This window comes from Nothobranchius furzeri, chromosome 4, assembly GCF_043380555.1.
Source record: "Nothobranchius furzeri strain GRZ-AD chromosome 4, NfurGRZ-RIMD1, whole genome shotgun sequence".
NCBI lineage: Eukaryota > Metazoa > Chordata > Actinopteri > Cyprinodontiformes > Nothobranchiidae > Nothobranchius > Nothobranchius furzeri.
The window spans coordinates 59195963-59223469 of record NC_091744.1 but is presented as its reverse complement, the minus strand read 5'-3'; the positions used below and the strand labels follow the sequence as shown (position 1 = coordinate 59223469).

The 27507-nt window shown below is 40.9% G+C and overlaps 1 protein-coding gene across 7 annotated transcripts in view; it reads left to right on the top strand.

The window, feature by feature from the left end:
* LOC107388456 (CUGBP Elav-like family member 2) overlaps window positions 1-15630 on the top strand; it is a 37185-nt gene extending 21555 nt beyond the window's left edge. For 3 of the 7 annotated variants that reach the window (XM_015963996.3, XM_015964001.3, XM_015963999.3), the window contains exons 4-13: window positions 6433-6481; window positions 7097-7231; window positions 8011-8090; window positions 9190-9351; window positions 10028-10091; window positions 10334-10471; window positions 14512-14640; window positions 14717-14920; window positions 15012-15158; window positions 15448-15630. In XM_015963996.3, the coding sequence (XP_015819482.1) occupies window positions 6433-6481; window positions 7097-7231; window positions 8011-8090; window positions 9190-9351; window positions 10028-10091; window positions 10334-10471; window positions 14512-14640; window positions 14717-14920; window positions 15012-15158; window positions 15448-15575 (1236 nt within the window). In that variant the 3' untranslated portion in view covers window positions 15576-15630. The remainder of the gene's footprint in view (window positions 1-6432; window positions 6482-7096; window positions 7232-8010; window positions 8091-9189; window positions 9352-10027; window positions 10092-10333; window positions 10472-14511; window positions 14641-14716; window positions 14921-15011; window positions 15159-15447) is intronic. The other 4 variants (XM_015964000.3, XM_015964002.3, XM_015963997.3 and 1 more) reach the window with 3 other exon arrangements.
* The last annotated feature ends 11877 nt before the right edge of the window (window positions 15631-27507 follow it).

Here is a 27507-nt window from a genome sequence, read left to right as displayed (position 1 = left end):
GAGGATAAATTAAGAAACTGTACATTTTTGCTTTGATTGGCATGTCTGTGTTGGTATGTATGTTTCAACCTACTCCCCACCCCCTTGATTGAAATGGATGATTAAGCGATATAGCTGCTAGAAAACTGGCGAATAGCGGCACATCTTATTTTGTGTTTCTACTCAAATATTCACATATATTCATATAACTGGAGTTTTTGGGGTAACAATGTCCGTGACGTCACTGAAATCGCTGCCAGCTAGTTTATTTAAACGTCAGTACAGGACCCGGGATGATGACAACAAAGCACATCTGAGACGTTTCAAACTAACGGGAACAGTGCTAGTGAATCATACCAAATCACTGGCGACATCAAGGACTTTAGTGGGAAATAATACCTTATTTAGAGGCTGCACTGCTACAACAACTCCAATGTATGTTGATCATAGGTGGATATTTCTCTGACTCCAACAATCATCAAAGTTTACTGGGTGAGTAAATGAACATATTGCATAGTAGAAATGAGGTCCAGGCAGCAAAACAAAGCTAATTTCTTGAAGTCAAAGCCGTAAATTCAGTCTTGCGTTCGCTGGTTTATGGTCATAATTCGTGTAATAGTATAAAAAAAATAAAGCACTCTGTTCATGTTCGAAAGTCGCCTGACTGTTTTGGGTTGTTTCTACCAACAGCAGAGTGTTAACAAGTCTCATACGCCACCACATCCCATAACTTTCTGGTTCTCTAAAACAAAGAACAGCAAGCTTAAAAAACAAACATTGTACTGTGAGAAGCTTCTGGTTCCAGGTGAAAATCCTGAGCTGAGTCTTCCCGGTTTCGTTCGCAAATCTCTGCGACCAAGGGCTCTCCTGTTTTTTGTATTGGAGGGGTATCCAGCATGCATGCGCCAGTTGCTGTGTAGGTCTGTCAAAAGGAACAGGAAATGCGTCCCAAGACGATTCAGTTGTGTTAAGTGTGAGAAAACATTTTTAAACTACACTTAAATGCTGATTATACCCAACACTTAGTCTGTATGATGCATACATTTAGTTTAATTTTCATGTTAATGTATTTTTATATTTAGTGATGCAGATCATATTCTTCTTCCTGTGAGACTGGTGGGGCGGCGCCCTAGCGCCCCACATGTACGAGCTGCCACTGACTTTGAGCCTCATTGTTTGGTAACTAGGGATGTCCTATTTCTATATCGAAAGTAATTTGACAAATCAGCCCAAAAACACTATCTGATTATATCAGACTGCATCAAAAATCTCCGATATAAGCAGTCCATTATTTTTTTTTATTAATGTTGTTGGCTCTTGTTCTCCAATTGAGTAATATCTCTTCATCAAGCCTGTCATACATTCACCACAACGAAATAGGTAAAAGTATTTATGATTTGTTCTGATATCATATCAAATTGATATCCGTATCTGTCAATAGTGAAGGCTGCATCGGGATTGTAGGAAAGCCCTCAGAGTTTTGTGAGCAATCTTCCTTTGTTACTTTATTTTGAAGTTACCAGGAAGTGACTGAAAGTTCGCTCTGGAAGTATGCCTAGAGATGAATGACTTTAGGTTCATATCTCTTGAGGCTCATGTAGCTTTAGGTTTATGTTCTGGGTTCCTATCTGCAGCATGTTGCTGCCTGGGGAGCAGCACCTGGATGTGGCTAAGTGTGTGCTAGGATGAACAGTAAGTGTCGTTACCTTTGGGTTAATTATCGTTCACCGGGTTAAGTATTTCCTGTTATGAGAACGCTGTTCATGTACCTTCCCTCATGACCGGTCGGCGTTGGTTCGCTAGCGTGTCAGTCGTACAAGGAAGAATAAATGTGCTTTATATGTATATATGTGAATGTTAATAACTATGTCTTAGGCGGCATTGTTGCGGTGTGAGAACGTGTGTATTTAAGCTATGTTGGTAACCACCATGTATGAAAGTATACTGGCCAATAAGGTTTGGCGATTAGACAAATTATTTGACCATCTGCGATTGGCTAAGCCTTTTGCTGGTCAGCATCTATTTTGCTATACTTGTTCAATGTACATATTACACATCATTTTATAGCTAGGGTTCTTGTGATTCCAATGTTATATGGTAAATATTCAACCCTAACTGGAGACACTGTAAACACTTGTCAAACTACTACTAAGTTTTTCCTTCACAATCCAACATAAATTACAGCTGAAAACATTCTAAATATTCCTTCCATGCTTTTCTCAAAATCCCTGTTGGCATCCAAATGTTGGCTTCAAACTTTTCTTAAACCAATAGGTGATGGCTTTCCCCACCCCCTCATCTGCTAGCCACCCCCTCATCTGCTGGGGCAAAATCATCAGACATTGACGGGTCAGAAGTATCACTTGTGTAGCATGAACCAACTGCAGTGCCGTCTGTAGTTGACCAACACATCACATAGCCATTGAGATTTTGGGGGGAAAGTCTCATGCAGAACTGTCATGGCTTGCTTCTGCAAACTGAGTAAGAACAATTGTAATTTGTGAAGCGCTCCACCAGTGTGTGTTAGGCCCGTGGATCGTCTAAACCTCTCCTGCACAAATATTTCAATCGTCTTTTTTTTTTTTTTTCTAATGAACGTTGAACAAATGTTATAAAGACCAAATTTACTGGACAGTTTGATTAGTCCTGATCATTTGAATAGGGTAATTTCCTTTACTTGCTCATGTTATGTTGCAATTTATTGAATCACATTGGATTGTGGGCTGAGCAGTGTATCTGGTCCTGTCATGTCACTTTTTTTTTCCTTTCTTTTATTTATTTACTTTTAATTTTTACGTATCTTAAGTCATTCACTGCCAACAGTTTCCTGATTGCGAAAGGCCTTCGCTGCCAGCGTTTCTCACCATTTTTACAGTTTTTTTTGCGTCACAGAACGTTGCGCGCTAGGATGATGTCGACACCAAAACAGCCAAAACAAAGAGGAGACTCGCCTCTTACATCAGGAAGAATCTGCGTGTTTCGAGCGTTATCCGTTCTTTCATAATCCGTTGTCGAATTGTGATTGTCAGACGCTTTTCCGGTTCGCGCCTCACTTTTTTTTTTTACAGGAACAGCCCAAAACGATCTAACACATGGATGTTCTGCTTCCTGATCATGTGACGTGTCACATATGCGGATGAAGACCGGCTGTTTGTTCTCTCAGCACGGGGGCTCGTTCCGATGCCCAAACAGTAAAAAGAAAAATGCAAATGACGTCTTAAGTCGTCATTGGCAGTGAATGAGTTAACATACCAGAGTATTGACCGTGTCTATTCATATTTTTCACATGCAGAACTCTAATGCACGTGTGCAGTTTTCATTCTGAAAGGAAGAGGATGACTGTTCAGTCTTGAGTGTGGTCTCATCCCTGATTCTTGTGAGATTGAAGTCTGCTCAGCTGGAATAAGTGCACTGGCTTGTTAAAGCTCTACAAATCTGTCATGCCTGTGAATCGTCCTAAATTGCTCTTTCCAATCAATTAAATCCATACCAAACAACTTCAGCTGTCAATTAGTACTGTAGCCCAGTCTGTTGTAACAGGAGCTACTGTCAAAGGGGTTATAGGTACATATTGAACCGTCTTGATGGATGAGTTAAGCTGGCTGAGTATACAGTCCTAGCTCCCTTCTCTGGAAGACCATCAATCAGGCAGACATTTCAAATAAGAAGCAGCTCAGCTCTGAAATCCCAATCCTGGATCCCGCTGTTCCTGGCATTTATGCAGGTAACTGTGGTTTGTGTGGAAGTGGTGTAGAGGCTTCTTTCACTTTTTCTATCTCTCTTCTTGTGCCTCTCACTTGGTCATTGATGCCAGCTCGTCCCCATACCGAGCTGGCCATCTGTTCACTTCCATCTAAAGCTCAGTGAAAACAAAACCACCTTTGAAGTACAGCATGTATCTCGTGACTAGATTTAAAATCTTCCTGTTGCATTGTAGATGGTCTGTTGCTGCATCTATTTAAACTCCTCTGAGTTGTCTTTAGGGTTGGGCATTGTTTGATTTTGAATGATTCAGATTCCTCGTTTGGATTCCGATTCCTATCGATTCCCGATTCTCTGAAGACATGACATGTTTTACATGAGCCAGCTAACCACAGGTCCTACTCGATGAAATAATCTCAACTTCAACATGAAATTTAACTCTATGAACGATAACATCACCTTCATTTAGACACAAACATGTTTTGGAGAAAAAAAAGAAAGACTTGCAGCACAACCAGTGTGTTTGTTTCTGACCACAACCAAAGTCTGGAAGAAGCCTCTGGGATGAGAGGCTAAATGTCTCCAACATATCCAGAAACGTGCAGCTGTTTTCAGCTAAAACTCTCAGGATGATCATGTCCAGGATGACTGAGAACTACACTTCCGTGCTGCAGCAGCATTCAGTCAGAACAGGAAGTGAAACTTAAATGCAGACATGAAAATCCCTCACCTTTCGGCGAAATTCGCCATTTTGAGTCCAAAATAGGTCACTTACGTGATTCATGTAGATCTGATGAGAAAATATTTGAGGGGGTCGAGGAGCCGAGGGCTCAGTTTAACTACTCTGTGAAATATTGTGGTGGACTTTTAATCCTCCTAACAAGCACCATTCCTGAGACCCTACACTAGAAACTGTAATGAATAATAAAAATAATCCGCTGGACCGGACGTTTACCTGATTTCAAAGTAATAGAACAAGCCGGTTAGCTTACAACGAGCATTGTAAACGTAGCATATCTGCTATACATGATTTTCGGAATACTGCTACCTGATTGGTTTGTGCTGATCAGAGCGCGAGTGAGCTGACTCAAGGACAGTTACAATGGAATATATCTTTTGCTCAGCGATTTGATTTGGGCTTGGTCAGATGGATGCTGAGAAGTTCGAGTCTTGGCTAAAGGTAATGTTGATTAACACTGACTTTTCGTCAGTCTATGTTGGTTTTCTTTCTGTGAATCGGCCCGTGGCTGGCAGTAGCTCGGTTGGAACCGGTGTTCTGACTATCTGTGCTTCCTCGTCGACATCCTACTGCAGCGTGTTACGACAGATTCGCTCTTGTTTATAGTCTAGTAACACGCTTTTAAAGCACGGTTAATTTTAAATAGGTGATATTTCTCAAATACAGAACTGTAGTATAAATAGTGTTTATCGTGATTTATTTATCAAAAAGACCATTTTTCATAATTCCGTGAATGACTGTAAACATTGGGAGAAATTTCTTGTTTACAGTACAATAGCGATATTCTTCAAGCCATTTACAAGCTAACTGTCATGTAAACCTAAAACAAGCAGTAATATAACAACTTCCAGAGGTAGCGCGTCTCTTCAGGTGAAAAGCCTGTGACGTAGCAATCAGTCTGCACTTGCGCATTTCCCCAAGGATTTCCCCAATTTGCACAAACGGATGAAGGCTGAGGAGCTAATTCCCTGTACAATTTGTCACTGGATATGGTGCTGGCCGGTCACTTACTGTGTCAGCAGAGGACCAACACCCTGACAGCTGGAAAATGTTTTCAGTTGTTGCAGCTACCACCTTTAATCACTAGATGTCACCAGAGTGTGTGTTCCACATTCAACTTTTAAAGGTGCTATATGTTCACACTGTGTAATTTAATGTATACTAAATTGAGATTGTTACTGTAACAGACATGGGTGCCAAATGGTAGGGAAAACTTATGTCAAATCTAGGGGCCCAAATCCATTTGTTTATATTTGGCCGCTGCACGCCGGGTGGGGGGAGGGGGGACTCGGTGCTGCACACAGACAGCTGGTGTGATCAGCTCTAAAAAGCGTTGATCACAATTTGCTTATCACATATATTTTCACGGAGATCTGCCACGGATTACTCTTCCGGTCGGCATTCTAGGAATCTAAACTAGAATCGAAATACAAAAAAAACTTTGAATGATTCCGGGAAAAACTAACAACCGTTTCCAATCGATGCTCGATGCCCAACCCTGGTTGTCTTTGACAAACATGGTTAAATTGTGGGAAATGTCCTGTTTTTTTTTTTTTTTTTTTTTTTTTTTTTCACTGATGATGCAGCAAGTTCACAAGTTGTTCAACATGTTCACAGCTGACATGCTATGCTTGGTGAGTGGTGGATTGGCTGTAAAAGGTAGTGTCTTATACAGAAAAATCTGTACATTTTAAAATAATATTGTACTAATTTGCTTGTCAACAATCTCCAAAATGCCCTGAAGAAACTGAAGGATGTTGACAAGAGAAATCAATAAGTTCAAGTCTACACTACAGCTCGAGGTGAAATTGGATAGTGGAGAATTTGATTCCCACCGGCAGCTCATAGACAATTCCCCCTGAATCTCTCTGGTGAGGGATTATGGCCTTACAGTGACCGAACCAGACACTGACATAATAATGTGAGGATGTGTGAAGATCTGATACCTTTGTGATGAGTAATAAAGCTGAGTACCCACCGTTAACCATGCCCTTACCTGGTTATCTCTCCAGATGCATCATCCTATCCAGATGAAACCTGCTGACAGTGAAAAAACAACTGGTAGGTTGCCTATTTTTAACAGGAGTAACTGTACACAAAGTTAGAGCAATTTAATGCACACATAGTAGCTTGTTTTTAACACCCCCTGGAGTTTATCAATGTAGTGTCGTGAAACTCTCCACTTTGCTGTGCGTTGGTCTTTTTAACTCCTTTATCTAACAGCTGAAATGTTTCCTCAGCCTTCATTAGTTTCTACAGAAGAGGTGCATCACTATATCAAACAAATAGCTGTGTTCATGATCTAAAACATTCAGCAATCAAGTGCCGGAAGCAGACTCCAGTGCCAGGCATTTCAGCTCCACTTTACTATGGGCTAACGGGGACCAGTCCGGATATGCTGAAGTTGCAAGTGCTGTATTCTGGCCACAGGGGTCAGCGGGGTCTGAGTCACTTCATCAACTCTGTAAAGGGTCATTTTAGCACATACTGGCTGAAGGAAATTAATTAAAAATATGAAAAAGTGCAGATTCACTTTAATTCTCAAATTGGGAAAGGACTGGAGAGAGTGAGAAATGAGGGCTTTGAAAAGCGTCAAAGGTTTAGGCACAAAAACGACTGCAGTGCTGCTTCCATGGTTGCCTAATTATTTGTTGCTTTCTTTTTGTGTTCCTGCAGCAGTGGAAGACAGAAAACTCTTCATCGGAATGGTTTCAAAAAAATACGGCGAGAACGAGGTCAGAATGATGTTCTCGTCTTTTGGACAGATAGAAGAGTGCCGAATCCTCCGAGGACCAGATGGTCAGAGCAGAGGTGGGTGTGCTTTTTAGTGTTGAGGCGCTGCGTTGTTATTCTGGCAGCCGCCACTGCCTTATGCACAGATATCTCATGGAGACTTGATAGAAGCCCCTCCCAAACCTAGCTGTTCCCATATCAAATTATGTTTATTCACAATACATAGCATCCCTCTGTAGACCGTCCTCCCATCACTGATCCTCAGCCTCCACATGTTACAGTGAAGGGCCACTGTGCTCGCTGTCCAGCACAATGGCCTGTTGCCCTGGCAACTGCTAGCTGCAAGTGTTCATAGGCTCAGCTGCTCCTTTACCACCTCCTTAATCACATACTGCAAAGGCTGGAATTACCTCGTCGGCACATCTCCGCTCTCTGCTGCATAAAGCCTGAGACGGCCGTTGAATGTTTGTGCACAAATATTATTGGACAAAGAACTTCCATTTAAAATGGGTTGTGATAGTCTTTTATGTGCAGGCCTTGTATATGTAAGTGTGCATATGTGTAGGTCTAATCATGTTCACGTTTCACCATGACACCATGTAGTCGAGCCTTTCTAGGTGGTATTTAAGTTGATCATTGTGCTCATGTGACACGTGTTACTGTTCTCCTTGTCGTGTTCTTTCTCAGTGTGCTAACCAGTGAGGGTGGTTCTGTGTGCTTGGGAGTTGCCATTCTCTGTATTGTAATGTCTTTTTTGGGGTTCATAACGAGTTGTCCAAACCTTTTTTGTCTTGTTTTGTTTCTTCTTGTCCCTCCCTCCCTCCTCCCCCCTTTCCTATTGTTTTCGCCCCCTACAGGCTGTGCGTTTGTCACATTTGCTACCAGGGCAATGGCACAGAATGCAATCAAAACCATGCATCACTCTCAAACTATGGAGGTACTGTACCCCTAGCACCTATTTCTCATTTCCCCTCCCTCCCCCCCCCCCCAATACATTTTGCTGCCCCCTTGTGTTGGAAAGATGGAAAGCTTGTCCAAAGCAGGTGGTCTTCGTTCATCAGAGCATGAGACATTTCAAAAACACTCTAGCTGATTATAAAATGTAACTGTTTTCTGCAAAGTAACTGAATGAGACTTAAAGCTGAGCTAACGAGATGCAACACAAACTCTTATATTTTTATTAAAAGCAGCTCATTTATTGATTCTCATATTTTTAGCACTTATAAATCTTCCATTAATCTTCTTTAAACCACAAGGGAAATAATTTAATCAAATTTAGGTTGACAAGAAATTAACCTAGAACCCAGCAGCCACCCTATCAGATGTCTTTAATACAAACTGGGGCTGAGGACTCTGCTAGTGGAGTCTGTGGAAGTAGAGCAGCAGTAATCTGACAGCTAGGTCAGAGGCTCCCCAGTGAAGTGTTGGACCAGGTCTAATTATGAGTTCCACCAAACATAACGCTGCTCCTACCAGATAAAATTTGGGCCTTGCTTGGGGCGCTGCCCTTTCCCCCACCCCGTATCCTGGTCCTCCCCTATATTTAAGCAGACATGGGGGGTGCTGTTGGTGCAGAGGCCATTTTCCCTGTCTAGCCTGGTCCCTGTCTGGCTCTAAACTCTCAAAACTTTTGCACCGCATGCCTTGTCCATGCGTCTTTCTGAACAGTATCTGACTGTTTGTTTGTGACATTCATTGTATCGTTATGCATTTTTCTAAATGTCAGCTGACATCCATGTTTGAATGTCTGTATTTTTTTTAAACGTTTCCATCTGTTGTGTGTTTATCTGTGGACTGAATTGAGCTCTGCACAGTGCTGAAAGGATTCACCGTCTGCACCAGCGTCTTGTACCTATTTTGGAATGTAGCCTGGCTCCGCTATGCATGGCAGATGTCCTCTGTGTGTGTTAGCTTTGGTATTCGTTCATATTGAAGCTAATTCCTCGCCACAACATGCCTGCATTTATCAACAGATAGCTGAATCCTGCTCATGGTTTAGAACTGGTTTAACATATTTTACCTGTTGACTGCTTCAGGGCTGTTCCTCTCCTTTGGTGGTGAAGTTTGCCGACACACAAAGGGACAAGGAGCAGCGGCGCCTGCAGCAGCAGCTAGTGCAGCAAATCCAGCAGCTTAACAACGCCTCTCCCTGGGGAAACCTGGCAGGGCTGGGGACCCTTACACCACAGTACTTGGCTGTAAGTGATGCTCTTGTTTCACCTGTTCTTGTGTGAGGATGATGTCAGCTTTACTGTGAGGTATCAAAAGCTCAACAATAGCTACAAATGCAGCATTGATTGAGATAATATGTTCTAGTAACGGATTTTTAAATGGTGATGCTTCAGAGTGGAAATGTAAGATATTGTGCAGGATTCAGATCTGAAGTATAAACTCATCCTCTTGGCTGAAACTGGGAACATCTTCCCACTCAGTTTGTGTTCTGGCTGAACAACAATGGCACGTGACTCCTGCCTCCTGTAATTCTGAGCCAAAGACCACGTGACTTAAACATGAACAGACGAGCCGTTTTGTTTCAGCCAAGGAAAATCGGGACAAAAAATGGCAATCTGCTATTTCTTCAGTTTAAAAATGTGCATTTTTATTAGAGGCAAATTAAGCTTTGATGCTCCACCTGAGAGTAAATCTGTAAGGCTTGTTACCGGCATTCAGACATCAGTTCTGTTTGCTTCACAGCCAGACATGGTAAAAAAAAAAAGGCAAATTACTGTTTAAAAACAAATGTATAATTTTGAATGTTTAAATGCACAAATGGTGCATCAGCCCTCATTCTTTGTTAAATGCCAAGTCAAACGCTTGTGTATATTTAGATTCTTAAACCATTATAATAAAAAACATGTTCTGTCCTGTTAACAGTTGCTGCAGCAGGCTACGTCGACCAGTAATCAAAGCAGTTTTAATGGCCTACAGAGGCTAGGAGGTAAGTTCATAAGTCGGGCTGCAAAGCCAATTAAAAATAAAATTCAAGTAAATATGACTTCAGTCAACATTGTTATAAGTAACTTGTCACGTTTCATCAACTCTTTTTGCACATTGGCACAATGTTAAACATATTTTCTGTATTCTGTATAAATTGGGCCCTTCTGAGACCGTTTTGGTTGGGAATGTTATTCTGTAAAATCAAACGAGGTTGTTATCTAAAATTACCCTTTTTCTTCTCAGCTGGTGTAAATCCTCTTCAGCTGCAGAACTTGGCCACGCTGGCTGCAGCTGCAGCTGCAGCCCAGAGCTCCGTCAGCCCAACTTCTACCAGTGCACTGTCCACAAGCACTGCAGCGCTGGGAGCTCTGGCCAGTCCAGGTAAATTTAACATCAACAAGCTTATGAGCCTTTTATCAGAACAGTCCCAATTTCCAGTTTGAGTTGAGGAGGTAGATGTGTAGTTAAAGACCCACTGAAAGTTATTGTTTACGTCCGGGTAACTGCGCACTTCCACACAAGAAGCCTGTCTTAGCTGTTATCCAGAGCTGTACGTCTGTGATTTAAGCTAACTAAATAAAACCACTATTACACAACACATTTCGTGTAATTATTGTAACAAGACTGTTACAGCGGGTCACACACAGACCTAACCCCCCCCCCCCCTACTCTGGCATTGTCACTTTCACACACCTTTTTTTCCAGGACTGGTCAGCAGCACAGCTCTCCCACCTCCCTCCTCTAACTCAGTTGGTTCCGCCCGGCTCCTCGTCCCTGCAGTCGCGCATAATTATACAACAAAAGCAAATAAGTCATTAGTGGCTATAAGTTTGTTTCTAGAAATGTGGAGCCGATATTTTCTCATTTTTTTTGTCATGAGACTTTGTCTGCCACAGTGTGGGTGGTTTATCCACTAGAAATGGCCGTTAACCACTGCCTTCTGTGCGTTTTATCAGCTGAAAACTTGTAAAATTTAGCTAACAAACTTAACAGATGAACAACGGTGGTCATTGGGGAGGTACCCCAACTGTTGGGGTATAATGTGTGGGTTGGGACGGTAAGCAGCTAACTGGACTTCAAAATAAGAGCATCTAACGGCTCAAAAAAATGTGTGTATGTATGTACACACACATATATATTATATTATATTAGGGCTGCACAATATATCGTAAATATATCGTTATCGCGATATCAGCATGCACAATATGCATATCGCAAAGAACTGATGAATATCGCAATACATGGTCAGCTAAAATATTTGCTAAACATAATGCATTCTGTCAATCAAACGGAAGTATTAGGATTTTTTAACAAATCAAATGGAGCTCTTCATCCATTTGGCCAATTGGGTGGGCTCTCATAGATTAAATCCCTGCCCCCGAGGCGGACAGCACTTAATTTTGATGGTTAGCAAACACCTGAGTTAGCTTTGTTCTGCTTTTCCCGGGATCCACTGATTACCTTTTCTTGTTAATTTTCTTTTCCCCTTTTAAGTTTTTATTTATCGCAAGTGATATCATCATCGCAATATTAATCATTGTTATCGAATATCGCAGGTTTTCCTAATAACGTGCAGCCCTAATATATATATATATATATATTAGGGATGCACCGATCAGGATTTTTGCTGCCGATCACCGATACCGATGTCAAAGAATGCTGATCACCGATACCGATCACGTGGATTGGCCAGAAGTTTTCTACAACATTATAATGAATGCTACAAACTACATAATCCGGGGCTAAAGGAAATGTAACCTAATCTAAAATGGTCTGTATTAGGGTTGTCACGGTGTGAAAATTTAACCTCACGGTTATTGTGACCAAAATTACCACGGTTTTCGGTATTATCGCAGTATTTTTTTTAAAACGTGCTACATTTTCACACATTTAGATAAACCCTGTATGTCAGGAAATATTGTCCTCAGTTTGTGTCTAAATTTTGCCTAAAATGTGTTATTTTGGAATTATGTTGTTTATTTGTTTACATTTTTTCCCTTTAGTCTTTAAAATACCAATATTTGCCCATAACTTCTTATTTTATGTCTGTTTGATGTCATCATTTTAAAAATATTAGTTCAGATGATACTCAGTACTCAAGTAGCCTTCTAATCAGATACTTTTTTACCCTTACTTAAGTAAATAAACCCTATATCAGGAAAATATTGTCCTCGGTTTGTGTCCTTCCAGTGAGCTTTGCAGATGTGGGAAAATGTCATCAGGCAGTAATCATTGTTAAATTCATAATTATTCTCGGAGAGAGACCAACTCTTATCTGCCCCTGGGAGCCCCGTAATGCATAGCATCATTTCAACATGGGGGTGTCGGCGACACGGTTTATATGCAGGTAGCGGCGCTGCGGCTGCTTTATATAGCGACTCGTTGCATTCTCCCTCAACCCAAATCCTCGGATCACGCATTTTAGCTAAAACGCTAACGTTAGCTTGCCTTGCGTTGACTGTAGAGTTGTGGGTGATGGTCATGCAGATGTGTCATGAGATTTGAAGCGTTGCTGCCTTTCACAGACACTTTTTCTGCACATGCTGCAAACAGGATAGCTGTCTTCTATCAACTGTCCCTCGGCTTTCTTCAAATATCCAAAAAATGCCCATACTTCCGACTTTGTCTTCTTTGAGGGATAATAAATGTCCTCCCGAGTGCTGCCGTCTCTTCCTTTGGCCATTATTTCAGCTTTAGCTTCAAGAAAGTTTTGGTTGTAAGCAACAAAGTGCGCATGTGCCGCCGGCAACTTCAGCAGATGATACGGTGGCTGGTAAGGGTCACCGCGCCTACACCGCAGCCACGGTAATCCACCAAGATAATATATCTTTTTTAAAAAACAAGACTGTTATTATTATTGTCAACTTTTTTTTACCGGGGTTTACCGCTACATTGGTTACCTTGACAACCCTACGATGATCGGTCTACTTTGATCTATTTTGAAAACTCCGATCAAAACCGATAGGGGCATTATCGGCCGATTACGATCAAATGCTGATCCTTCTGTGCATCCCTAATATATATAAATATATATATATATAAATAAAACGGGCTAATCAGATTGTCAGCTAATTACCCCGGGTCACAAAACCACAAGATTCTTGATGGTGAAAAACGTAAAGACAAAGAACATTTCTTCCTGCTTTCCTGATACATTCATTTTTCTTTTGCTCATAGAAATTAAGTTTTACTTTAGGAAGGAATAACTGCAGGTAAATTGATGCTTTGCTGCATTTTTTTTGATAATATTAAAATAAGGTTGGGGGGTTTATCCAATTTCTTTGCCTTTTTTGTTGAGCTGGGCTCAGATTAGCGTTCGGATCAGCTGATCCACCAGGATGCACACTGGCAGCACAGAGCGAGCAAAAGAGAGAGGAGCTGGTTTCAGACTAGACCTTTTTAATGAACAGGAGAAATACCAGAATCTGTGAAGGACTGTAAGAGAAAAATTGTTCCAACTAAATCACAGAAGAGGTCCAAAAAGTTTGGAAACCCGTGTGTTAATCATATGTTAATCATAAAATAAACTTCAGTTAAGGGAATTGGTGTTAAAGTGCCATTAACGCAGACCCAGCATATGCTACCGAGGGTGTTTTTCTGCTCGGCATCCCCGACTTTAAACCCAAACCAGGTCCAGATAATTGACATAAACCTGCTTTCTTCTTGACCACACATTCTGTGCTGCAGCAGCTCCTGCTGCTTTGGTCCAAACTTGATGCAGATTGACAACAGAATGGTCACAATGAGTTGTGGTTGGACAGAGTCAAAATCTCTACTGGTAACTGCATACTGGTTATACCGTGCATTACCACTGTCAAGTCTCCTGCTGCTTCCTATCAGCTATTTACTTAATGACCCTCATCCTGTGCTAACATAGTTTATGGGTTTTAATCACCCACTTAGGAAATTTTATTAGGACCCCAATTCCTTTTTTATCAGCGGCCGAATACACACACCATCTGGGTTAAATATGGCCGTTCCTCATTATGAGGCAGATCTTTCAACTACCCCCTCCTCTGATTTTCATCACATCTTCTCTCATGGATGGCAGTCATTATAAATTCTGTGTAGTGTTCGCCTTTGCTGCTCCCAGACTCTGGAACGCACTCCCTCTGGTGGTACGCCAGGCTTCTTCACTGGCACAGTTTAAATCCAGCCTAAAGACACATTTCTTTAATTTAGCTTTTGGTCAATGATCAGTTTTTTTATGCTGTGCCTCTTTTCTGTTTTTATTGACTTCTCTTTTTATTGGCTGTTTTAACTTTTGATTTTAGGTGTTTCTATTTTATGACGGTTTTAATCTGTTTAATTTAGGTTTAACTCTGTGCAGTGCTTTGGTCAGCTGACATGCTGTTTTTAAATGCGCTATATAAATACAATTGGATTGGATTGGATTTGAGTGTCATTCTGTTTTTCGACAGCTGGGTCAACAGCAGGGTCCAGTGCTGGTGCTGCCATGAACACGTTGGCATCTCTGGGCACGCTGCAGGGTCTTACAGGCACCTCTATGGGCCTCAACAACCTAAACGCTCTCACTAGCGGCGTCAGTGGTGAGAATCTCCCCACTTGGGTCTGATCAGATGATTCCCTAGGTTAACTATCCTGATGGAGTATAACGTTAATTAGGTGGTGTACCTTTCTTTGGCGTCACAGGTATGGGGGCCATGAATGGTGGCCTGGGAGCCTCAATGGCCAACGGATCAGCTGCCAGCTCCATGGATGCTCTGACCCAGGCCTACTCAGGGATGCAGCAGTACACAGCCTCCGCCCTCCCCTCCCTCTACAGCCAGTCTCTGCTGCAGCAGAGCGTGGCTGGCAGTCAGAAGGAAGGTGAGCAGATCCTTAACTCACTGTTGCAGTGTGTTTGTCAGCATGAACGTCTGTGTGTGACTTGGGTTCTTGGATTTATTTCCGAATGGAGTAGGGCCAGAGGGTGCCAACCTGTTCATCTACCACCTGCCGCAGGAGTTTGGGGACCAGGATCTTCTGCAGATGTTCATGCCTTTTGGAAATGTGGTCTCTGCCAAAGTCTTCATTGACAAACAGACCAATCTGAGCAAATGCTTTGGTAAGCACCCATTTTCACGCTGTAGTTTCTAACCCTGAATAAGTCGGCTGTTTGTTGTTTAGGAAATGAAAAGGGCTTCACAGTTTGGTATGGATGGAGTTATGTAGAGACTGCTCAGACTTCATCGGTGTAACGGGTTGATTTACTTTCTCTCGTCCAACTGAAACCTAAAAGTGCTTTGAGAAGTTCCTAACAGAGCTACAGACTTGCTGAACACACGCCCTCTCTGTCGTTCGCTGTTCCTCAGACCCCAGAGTTATTTGACACGGTGCTTCTGTTTGTCCCTCAGGGTTCGTCAGCTACGACAATCCTGTGTCTGCGCAGGCTGCCATTCAGGCCATGAACGGTTTCCAGATCGGCATGAAGAGGCTGAAGGTTCAGCTGAAGCGCTCTAAGAACGACAGCAAACCCTACTGATCCTAGTCTGGGGTCTCCCCCCCCCCTCCCCAGCTCTAATGCTAGCACTGCTAGGGTAAGTTCACCCTCCGGCCAAGGTCACCACAGCAGAGACTCAGGGGGTACAGGGGGACAGGAACCCACCACAGGAGGGAGACTCACCCTTTTCCTTAAAAAAAGTTTTTAAAAATGAGGAAAAAAATGCAATGATCTTTCCACATTTTGTTGTGTTTCATTCCTGCGATTTTATCATGTACTTTGAGTCTGAAATATTTTATTGTATATGATTATTTATGACGATCACTGGAGTCAGTGTTTGCTGGAGGTACTTTGTGTCACTGTATATTTAGTAGAGAGCATCAGGTGTGTTTCCTTGCCACTTCATTGCCTTCAGGTCAAGTAAGACAGGTTGACTAAGGATCAGATTTTGTGTTTAAGGGCTGAAGCGAATCCACATGGACCCTTAACCCAGTGCTTCAACCTGAATCTGACATTTTACATGTAGTCTGTCTCATCTGTGCTGTTGTGGACACCTTTTGCAGTCTAGACGTTTCCGTTTGTCCCCTTCATCTCTTCCATGTCTTATTTTATGTTTGTCGTCGTTCATTTTGTAAGCCATGTTGAGCTAGGCTACCTCTCTACTTCTATATTAACAACTTCCTGCAGTCATTCATTCATTCATTCATTCCATCCATCCTCAGAGTCTCCCACAAGGGACTGGCTCTAGATGGATCTCTTTGGGTGCCAAGTATACAGTATGTGCATGTCTGAGTCTGCCATATATCCTGGTGGTGTCACTTCCTTAAATCTGTGTATTGTTTTTGTGTGTGTTGGGAGAGGGGGTGTGTTGGCCGTGTTGTCCGTTACTGTTTGTGGTGACTGGCATTATTTTTGTTGGTTATTGTGCCTCATGGCTAAATGATTCTTGTGCCTGCCCCTAACTTTCTCTTCTCTCCTCTTTGTTGTCTCTGTCTCTCCTCTCTCTCCGTGTTTTTGTTCCTTTTTTAGAACAAATCTCCATGCCTGTTTGCTCATCATTAGCCTAGCATGTCTTCATGATGTTGAAAGCCAAGCCAAACCCCCCTGGCCTCATCATCCCACCATTGTCTGTGATGTCTCTCTAAGCTCGCCTGACCAATACCTGGCCACCCACTGACCCTGACCTTAGCTCAACCTGATTTTTCTGCATGTATACTCATATTTTTTTGTTTTTCTTTGCATTTTTCTGTGTAGAAATGTGACGGGCAGGAGAGAGGTCAAGCAATTAAATGTGAAAATGATTTAATTTAGGAGATCTTTTTTGTGTTAACGAATGTTTTAAGAAAAAAAAACCTGTGGGATTTCTAACTTTTTAATTTAGTGTGTTTTTTTATGTTGCTTTCTTTTACCTCTCTCAGTAAAGTTCACTTGACAGTTGAATACAGGGATTGGCACACAGCTGTGCTATTTGGTGCCATTAGCAATATTTTGGCTTCTTACGAAAAGAGAAAAAATCCTACAGACCATTTTCCGACATTTTTGAAAGTCATAAGGAAAATCCCTCAGTGATCTGTATTGATCTAAGTGGGCAGATTAACATCAAGGCTATTTGAAAAATAATTTTTTCATTTACCAAATTCTTCAGTGTATTTACCTTTTTATTAAACCGTGATGGCACAATAAGAGGTACATTTGCTCTGCTGAGAGAAATGACTACCTACATGAGTCAACTTTTTTAGAACTGATTCACAAATAGACAATCTGTGGTTTAAATGCACACTTAGATTACCTATATTTTATACCATTGAATCTATAGAGGTTTAACTAACAGAACCCAGGCACAACTTTGGGTTTACTCTTTTGTTTTGTAGATTTATGTTGTATTGTCATCTGTGTTGGGAGGGGAGGGGTGAAATTCTTTTTTAAGAGGACTAAAAATCTGTTTAATCAGCACGACTGTTTGGGATCACTTTTAAACTCCCAACAGCTCAGAAATTCCTCTTTTGAATTCTAGTTTGGGTTAATTTTTTCTTTAAGGGTGACACTTTTGAGGCTAGTGATTTTCCTACATTGAAGTGGTACGTCTTGTTGACTTTCTGTGAATTAACTAATTTAATTGATGGATGTTTCACTTTGGGTTCATTTGGATGCCTTGTGATGGAAGATTTACAAACTGTTAATCACACAGATGCTAGACAATGTTTCTGATTTTTGTTTTGGTTGTGCAAGTGCCCATGTGTCATAATGTTTTTTTAATACACAATTTTGTTTTGCTGTAATATCTAGTTTTTCTTTTCACACAAACACGCGCACACACACACACACACACACTGCAGCGTGCACACTTATGGTTGCAAACGTGGGAGCCCCTGAAGAAGAGATATAACTCGGATACCACACAGCCTGTGGGTCTCTGCATATTTTACACACACTTATTGCTTTGTGTCTTTTTACTTTTGCAGATTTTCCTCCTTTTGAAGTGACTTTCAGCATTATGTCTCAGTTTCACTCGTCACACAGCACATAAAGACTAAATCCACCACAGTCGTGTTGGTAAACAAAAACATTCCATTATTCTGCACCAAGTTTACACTTTTTATCAGGGTGAGATTTTCTCTGTTGTGTTTCACATTGTTAAAACAACCCTGGTAAAATAACCACTTCACCCTCCCCCCTAAAAAAGTTCCCAAAATGCTTACCTGGTGGCGCTATAGAGTTGTCAACTCAGGGGTTTTTATGTGTTTGAAACTCGGCATGCAGGATTACCACACAAAATGCACAATTTCACTATTTGACCTTTTTTAAGTTTAGATTTTATTTTTTCCTAAAACCCATAAATATAAAAAAGAAAAAATACCAAATTTGAAACACTGCTCCAGGAGTGTTCTAGTTTTGTAAGGAAATGTTGAAGCACAATTGTGGGAGTTAAACACTTTGACAGAATGTGGTGTGTGTGTGTGATTTTGATCCCAAATTTTTCAAGGTACCACTGATTTCTCTTTTAATATGGGCTTGTGCTTTTTACAGTGTTTTTTCTATCCAAATGCAATACAATATTCAAAGTGCCATATATACGTCTAGAAACTGCCCACACATCCTTATTATTAGGCCTCGGTTTAGCGATTGCTGCAGCTCGCTTTTATTTTTATTTAATTTTTCTCTTTTTTCTGTTTTATGCCGTGTCATGAAAGCTCTCATCACCCAATGATGTCCTCTCTCTCCCCCTCCCCACCTCCCTCTACGGTGTGTTATTGTATTTTGTGATGTACTCGATTTGAACAGTTGGTTTTAAAAACATTGTAGATAAACAATAAACTTCCCTATACATTTGAAGATTACACGTCTCTTAGTGAACATGCAACACTTTGTGATGCCAACTGTTTTGTGGTTTTCCTTTTATTAAAATGTAAGTTAAATTGAGCTAAAAGCATAAGAAATGTCAGCTGGTGCGAAGCAGTTTATGGTGTTTACTGTGAATTGAGAGTTTAAAAGAAAAGCAACCAAAAACAGCAAAGATGAGCACAAAGTATAGTCACAGCAGTCCCAACAGGAACTGGACTCACTTCAGGGGCTTCCATCACAAACCGGCTCCAACAATCACCTGATTCATCTCCTAGCTCATGTTCTGAAGTGCTTTTTCCCCAGTGTGGTAGTTCTGCATCTCTTTAGGTATTCTTGTCCAACAAAAACGAGTGAGGCACGTCTGGTAATCAGTTGGACTTTGTTCGTATTCCACCAGTACTTTAGTAGATGTGTTGTCTTGAGGAAAGCCAAAGTGAGTGCATCTTGATGTGATCCGTATTAACACACACAGTACAATTTTGTTTTCTGTTTGGTCTAATTTTTAATTTTCAATGTGGGTGGGATTTGAAAACGCATAACCGGCTGTCCAATTTCTACAACTGGTTGTTCATACATATTTTGTACCAGTGAAGCTTTTTATATTGGGAAAATGACAAAAAAAAAAGGAAAAAGATTATATTAAAGACAAAAACAACTGAAAAATTGGTTGACCTCTCGATGTGGCCTTGACCAGTCTTAAGTTTGGCCCTTTGGTGATGTCAAGCAGTTTTTTTTTCCTCTTGTGCTTTAGCGTCTAACAGAAGCCTAATTTTTATGAATTTATGTGGATCTCTTAGTTGTTTCTCACCTGTAGGTTTTTGGGGAGGGTTGGGATCCTCTAAATTGTGGTAAGTTTCATGTTAGTTATTGTGCTTTCCACATAAAATTGCCGGTTAGGGTTTTTGAAAACTTGTGTGGGTAATTGTCTTAGTTGAAAAGTTAACTGTTTAGTTTAAGCCTTGCTTTTTAATTATGTAGGTTATTTTTTGTTTTTCTGCTTTTCCCACCATAACAGAGTGCATAGGCTTAAGACTCTGTTTATTTTTTGGTCAGTGTTTGTTTTTGTGGTGTTTCTTTGCCTATGTCTTGAAATTAAACCATTTCCCCTAATATGGACTGTGTGTGTGTGCGTGGGTGTCTTTGCGTTTTTGTCCAGTGTTGTAAAGACCTGTCTTTTTTTTCAAATCTCTATTCCCTCCCCAGTGTGTCATGTCTTTGGTGTGCTTCTGTTGAAGCATTGTAGTCATATGTAGAGCCTACTTCATCTGTTAAAGGTGCAGTATGTAAGAATATAGTGAGAATTTTACAGTGAGAAAATCTAAATTTAGATTTGTAGAAGGAAGGTTAAATGGAAGCACATTTCCTATCCAGTTGGTGGTGGAGATTTTTTTTCTCCTTCCAAAACTATTGAGGGATGTAACTACTGTTTACCATCAGTGAGTGTGGGGTTGCTGTGTCTCCTGCGAGCTAATACTGCTATTGTAATTGGATGACAGCCAGCAAAAAGCTCCGTAGTTGTTTTAAGTGGTTGCAGTAACTAAATTTTACCACAGGATGTCATTTTTACTTAATTTGTACAAAATGTAATAGTGTAAAGATTATAGGGAGTTTAAGTCACGGCCATCTACTTACAATAATGAGGCTTAGGCTCTTTAGTCTCCTCCCCTTCCTGTTAACTCATCAGTTCCCCGAATGAAGAAAAAGTGAATTTAGTTATAAAAGTTTTATTCTGGTACGTTTAGCCTTATACCCCAAGTCACATGTTTTTAAATTTAAATGAAAAGTATTATGTTTTGACAGTTATATAATTTCTGATTTATTAGCTTAAAATTTGTAATTAAAGACTACAAATCAGACGTCTCCTATATGACGTCACAGCAGGATCTTTACGCCCACAGCTAGCTGCTACTCACCAAGGTCAGATTTATAGTGGTTTACGTTTAACGCTCCTGTCGTCCTGGAAGAAGGATGCAAAGCTTGTGAAACTCTGCCATTTTTCCTTTGTCTGGTTCAATAACTTATTTTAAGAGAGACAAACATTTGTAGTCCTCTACGTCTTCTCACACAACCCAAAATTTCTATTGCATTTGTATACAAATGCTTTTTTGCCTCAGATGTGTTTTTGAAATCCACAGACATGTTAAATCCGTGGCACATGTCAAATGGGATCAGAAGTTAACTTTTTTTTTTCCTCCATAGACTTTAATTCTCATTTGTTAGATGAGCAAGACTTGGGCTCCCTATATGCATACTTTTACAAGGCTTTGTTTTAAGAGGACCACTAGTGCAGTTGGGGTTGTCACCTTCAGTTCAGCCAGTGAAGAAAGGCTCCCAGAGGCCGACTCTTTGGAGTAAACATTTTCTTGATGAGCCCACATCAGTACAGATTTTATGTAGAAGGAATCAGGAGAAATGTATCCAAATAGGAATTAGTAATTAAATTTAATATGCTAATGGTCTTAATGAAAATTATTAAACAGACAAGAGGAAAATGTTTAGCTTTAATTTGTAATTAAATAAATTTGTGTTTAGACTTCAGTGATGAAGGTGGATCACTGTTATTGACAAGTAAAAAATAAATAGAATTGTTGAATATTGTGACTTCATATTTGAATCTTGGTCTTTATATAAACTTAATACTCACTGGCCACTCTATTGGGGAACATCTTTCCAACTGCCTGTTAACACAAATTAATCAGCCAATCACATGCTGGCAACTCAATGTATTTAGGCATGTTGACTTGGTCAAGACAATCCACTGTAGTTCAAACTGAGCTTCAGAATGGGGAAGAAAAGTGATTTAAGTTTCTTTGAACGTTTCCTGGTTGGTGAGCTGGTCTGAGTGTTTCAGAAACTGCTGATCTTCTGGGATTGTCTCACACAACCATCTTTAGGTTTTACAGAGAATGGTCCGAAAAAGGTAAAACATTCATAGTGCAGCAGTTCTGTGGGGTAAAATGCCTTGTTGATGTCAAGAGAAGAATGGCCAGAGTGGTTTGAGCTGATGGAAACACAACAGCAACTCGTACAACCAAGGAATGCAGGAGAGTATCTCTGAACGCACAATATGTCGAACCTAGAGGCAGATGGGCTACAGCAGCAGAAGACCACACTGGATGCCACTCAGAGGTGTGACCAGGTCACTGCAAGTCAAGTTTTTCGAGTCAAGTCAAAGACAACCAAGCCGAGTCCAAAGTCAATGATGTAGAAGTCCAAGTTAAGTCCAAGTCCTTAACTTTGAATTTTCAAGTCATCTATCCAACTTCAATTAAATGAATGATGAAAAATTCGAGAAATAAAGCTTCTGAAAGCTTCATTTATTTGCTTAAACAAGCAGAAAGTGCACCTGAACTTGATTATAAACAAAGTGCTGCTGCATTTAGCAGTACAAGATCAAACCCAAAACAAAGAATGATTTATGATTTTTGGCCATTTCGTTCCACTTTTGTGCTAAAATATCAACTATGATCAAGTCAACAGATTCAGGTCAATTCAACTCACAAGTCACTGACGTTCAAGTCCTAGTCAAGTCATAAGTCTTGGATTTTATCAAGTCAAGTCAGAAGTTATTAAAATAATGATGACTCGAGTCCAAGTTGTGACTTGAGTCCAAGTCATGTGACTCAAGTCCACACCTCTGGTGCCACTCTTGTCAGCCAAGAACAGGAATCTGAGGCTACAGTTCGCACAGGCTCACCAAAACTGGACAATAGAAGATTGGAAAAATGTTGCCTGGTCTGATGAGTCTCGATTTCTGCTGCAACGTTCTGATGGTAGGGTCAAAATTTGGCATCAACAACATAAAAGCATGCATCCATCCTGCCTTGTTTCAACGGTTCAGGCTGCTGGTGGTGGTGTAATGGTGTGGGGGACATTTTCTTGGCACATTTTAGGCCCCTTAGTACTAAATGATCACTGATGCAATGCCACAGCGTACCTGAGTAGTGTTGCTGACCATGTGCATCCCTTTATCACCAGTGTACCCATCTTCTAGTGGTTATGTCCAGCAGGATAATGCACCATGTCATAAAGCTTGAATCATCTCAGACTGGTTTCTTGAATTTAATGAGTTCCCTGCATTCAAATGGCCTCCACAGTCACCAGATCTCAATCCAATAGAGCACCTTTGGAATGTGGTGGAACATGGATGAGCAGCCGACAAATCTGCAGCAACTGTGTGATGCTATCATGTCAAGATCTCTGAGGATTGTTTCCAGTACCTTGTTGTATCTATGCCATGAAGGATTAAGGCAGTTCTGAAGGCAAAAGGGGGTCCAACCTGGTACTAGCAGGGTGTACTCAATTAAGGGGCCAGTAAGTGTCTGTGATTTATATGTATCCCAACCATGCATGGAGGGTTCCATCCCAAATCCAGTGTAGCGGAGGCAAATTCTATTTTATTTGTTATAACCAGGAAAATGTAATATTCTATATAAATATAAAATAAAAACCTGCTAGGTTCTTTATTATAATTAATCAGAAGATTCTAGGATTTAATTCAAAGATCTAGGTTCTTAGCTTTTTCAGTGATCAACCACACTTCGTGTTATTTCAAGAAGAGTCAGGTTTATAAAAGTAAGAATTTACTTTACAATTTAAAACATGACTAAGCATTTTCTGTGATTGGATGTAGCTAAATGTGTTGAAGGCTATGTGTCAATGTGATGTTGGTCAGAACTTCCGAATCTCGGAAAGCGGCGTCTCCGGATGAAAAAGAATTTGGTTTGCTCTAAACTATAAAGTTGTTATCACAAGAACATTCAGATGCAATCTGTCATGTCTACTTAACCCATTTCAGAGAGACCCTCTTGGTGGATCCGAAAGCCACAGGGGTCGGCTGACCGCTGGTACCGGAGGGCTGTAGAATACCGTGGTACCGACTCTTCAGTCCAGAGATGTCTCTGGTCACAACAGCTGGATGGAACCGTGCGTCTGGCGGACTCTTAAGGAGTCTTAACAATATCAGCTTTGTTTATGCAGGAACTGTTTGCTCATCAGCTTTGCAGGTGAAAAAAGGTGTTGATGACGTGTCAAAATCTTTGATGGTTAAAGAGCTTTTGCTACAGATTCTCTAGAACTGTCGAATCTCTCAGAATGATCTAGTGTTAAGGTTTAGCTGTTATGATTTGCACAGCCAATCAGAGGCTGACACGTTTGGAGATGTTTTACCAAGACAACTCAGAAACACACCTTTGATATTGGATGTCCTGACTGATATAAAAAAACAAGTTATGTGTTGTAGTCTAACTTAACCGTACTTGTTATTGTGTGGATGCAGGTGTGAGGACCTTGTCGTCAAAACATGTTGAACACATGGCAGGTTCTAGTAGACAAACATAATATAACATCCATTCAGTGTGCACAGATTAATGAAGCATTTCATTATACTATAATTATTATAAGTAGTAATAAACAAATGTTTATTTAATGATTATCTAGATTATAAGTCATGGAAGAAGTTCATTTTGATTTAGGAAATCATTCTTGAATTTAGCAACTGATTCGAGCTGGAGTTGTTTCTTCTGGAGGCAGACAGATGGGACCTTGGGAAAGAAAGTTATTGTTTATCTTTCAGACTTGAAGAGTCTGTGAGTCCCAGCTGGTATTAAGGCAGACTCATTTAAAGGGAACACATGCAACGTTGTCTCTTTTCTGACCAGATGTTGAATAGGTGGTGAAAGGTCAGGCCGTACCTAAACTGACCATTGCTGGACGCTACACCAGCACCCTGAGAATACACTAGCTGTAAGGAAGGAGGCTGAGGACTAGGAAGTGTGAGAGCTACCGTCCAGGATGAAACATCCAACATCCATCAGAACGTAAAGGATAAGGCCTCAACAGATGACATGCTCAGTGAATGTCTCGGACCATGGTGAACAGAGGAAGAGGGGCTGGAAATATAATGGGAGGACAAACCCCTACATGGGATGTACCACCAACAGATAACTGAAGTGGCTGATATCAAGAAATTCTACCAATGGCTAGAAGGAGATGGCCAGCACAGAGGCCCTCATCATGGTTGCACAGGAACAGGCCCCGAACACCAGAGCAACAGAGGCCAAGATCTACCGCACCAGACAAGACCCAAGGTGTAGGCTATGCAAAGAGGCCCCTGAGACAATCCACCCCATACCTGCAGGGTGTAAGATGCTGGCAGGGAAAGCATACTCTATTTTTATTTAACCAGAGGAGTCAATTGAGAACTCATTCTCATTTTACAACAACAATCTGGCCAAGAGGCAGCAGCAACAGACCCATAGTTAGCTTTACATAAAAGAAAAACAGATGAGATGAACAGTCTTTAAGTACTCAGAAGCAGGCACATTGATCAGAAACTATTGATTGCAATGAATTATTGAAGGTAGATCATGGAATGTAGGCAGTGAGCTTTAGTGATTTTTGCAGCTCATTCCAGTCGTTGGAAGCAGCAAACTGGAATGAGGAGCGGCCAAAAGAGGGGCGAGCTTTGTGAGTAACCATAGAGATTAGGTTACTGGAACACAAATTGCGCTGGCTGATGGGAGTGATGAGTAATGAGCAAAGATATGACGGGGTTTTACCAATTTTGTATATAAATTGACATCAATGTAACATCCTGCGGGAATGGAACACCACAACCACGTGGCTGGCATCATGCACAGGAACATCTGTGGAGAGTATGGACTGGAAGCCCCCAAGGTCAAAGTGGGTAACACCCCGTAAGGTGGTTGAGAATGAGAGAGCCAAGCTCCTGTGTGACTAAAATGGTGATGGCGAACCATCTGGACATTGTAGTGGTGGACAAACAACAGAGGACAGCTGTTGTGGTTTATGTGGCACTACCAAGCGATGGCAACGTCAGGAAAAAGGAACACGGGAAACTAGAGAAGCACTAGGGCCTCAAAGAAGAACTTGAGGAAGCCAGGAGAGTGAAAACACCGGTGGCGCCTGCGGTCATTGGGGCACTCGGGGCAGTAACCCCCAGACTGGAGGAGTGGCTAAAGCAGATCCAGGAAAAAAATTTGACATCTCAGGCCAGAAAAGTGCAGTTCTAGGAACAGCTAAGACACTGCAGAACCCTCAAGCTCCCATGCCTCTGGTACAGGACCTGAGCTTGGAAAGATGAGAGTAAGGGTAAGGTACTATTCAATAAACTTTTTCCTTCAGAAGATGTTCAGTTCAGTTCATTTTATTTCAAACATATACATTCACCAACATTTCATAAAATCATTCCATGCAGTTGTTTGAAAAGGAGTAGGGAGAAGTATATACTTATTTAGCCCTACCCCCTCAGGTTTACATCCTCATCATCTAAATTTGAACAACAAAACATTTACAGTGCCTTCAAAAGATAAAAAATAAAAAAGTCTCATGTTCAACTAGAACTATATTTAGATTTGCTAATTTGTAGAAGAGATTAAACATCAGTATGCATGCCGTCCTGGGTTAATTGCATTTTCTTCATTCTTATACTTATTTAACATTTCTTTTTTGAGTTTTATTTTAAACTGGTTTATATCACTACTGACCTTTATTTCTTCTGTTAACTCATTCCAGAATGTGAACATTACCTTTAAATATTTTTTAAAAATCTATAGTTATATTAAATCCCAAAGTTTAATGAAACATTTGTATAACTTTAGGAACTGTGTGCAGATCTGGGCTCTCGAACGCCTTTTTGGATGTCAAATTATTTTTGTTTACTAACATCAAATTTAAAAATGATTAAAATAAATTTGTTTTTACTATTTGCTGTACAGGTCTTTTTTTTACTGTGTGTAATTGATACACAATAACGTTTTTAAGCACCAAGCTATTGACTCAACCACAGTTGTACAAGATGTGCCTAGTGAATTACACCAAGTTCCTAGAAGGAATGCAGAGTTGGTGTTGCGCCAGGACAATTACACTCCAGAGAGACAAGACCTGGGAGATAAAAGCCTCAAGCTGACATGATCACACCCTGCTCTACAGAACTGAGAGAGGCGGTTAACAGATATCTTAACATTTTAGTTTCACAATTAGCCTCAATAACCCTAACCCTAGCCAACGAAAGACTTGTTTTTTTATCACTTCATAAAATGCTAACTTTTTTCCCCCAGTATGGCACTAAATGATCGATTTATTTGGGTACATTTTCACCATGTGCTTTTCAGACAAAGGTGCCTTGTATGTGTGTGTGCGCGTGTCAGCCAGCCAGTGGTGTCCCAGATCATTTTGACAGGGGTGGCCATATGGGGCCAGAGAATATTTTGGGGTGGCATGCCAAATTGGTCTTTGTGGTAACTAGAACGATTTAGTCCGTGGGGACGCCTTTATTGCATGCCCCTTTACACTTTATCATTAAAAAACAATGTGCATCCAAAACACTTACCTCAAAATTGAGAAACACAACAATGTCAGTAAACGACACTTCAAACAATTAGTTATTCCAATTTTTATTTACAAATTGTAAGACAGTTGCTGTCTTGACAAAAACACCCAACTCAGTATGGATTGTAACGTTATGGAGCGGCAGACCCTTCAAATGCATGTTTTCTGCTCGCAAAAATTTGGAAAAAAATAAAATAGGAACAAATAGCGTCTAGTGATGTGTCGGTCGCGAACGAACCGGCTCTAAGAGCCGGCTCTTTGAAGTAAACGACGGGAGCCG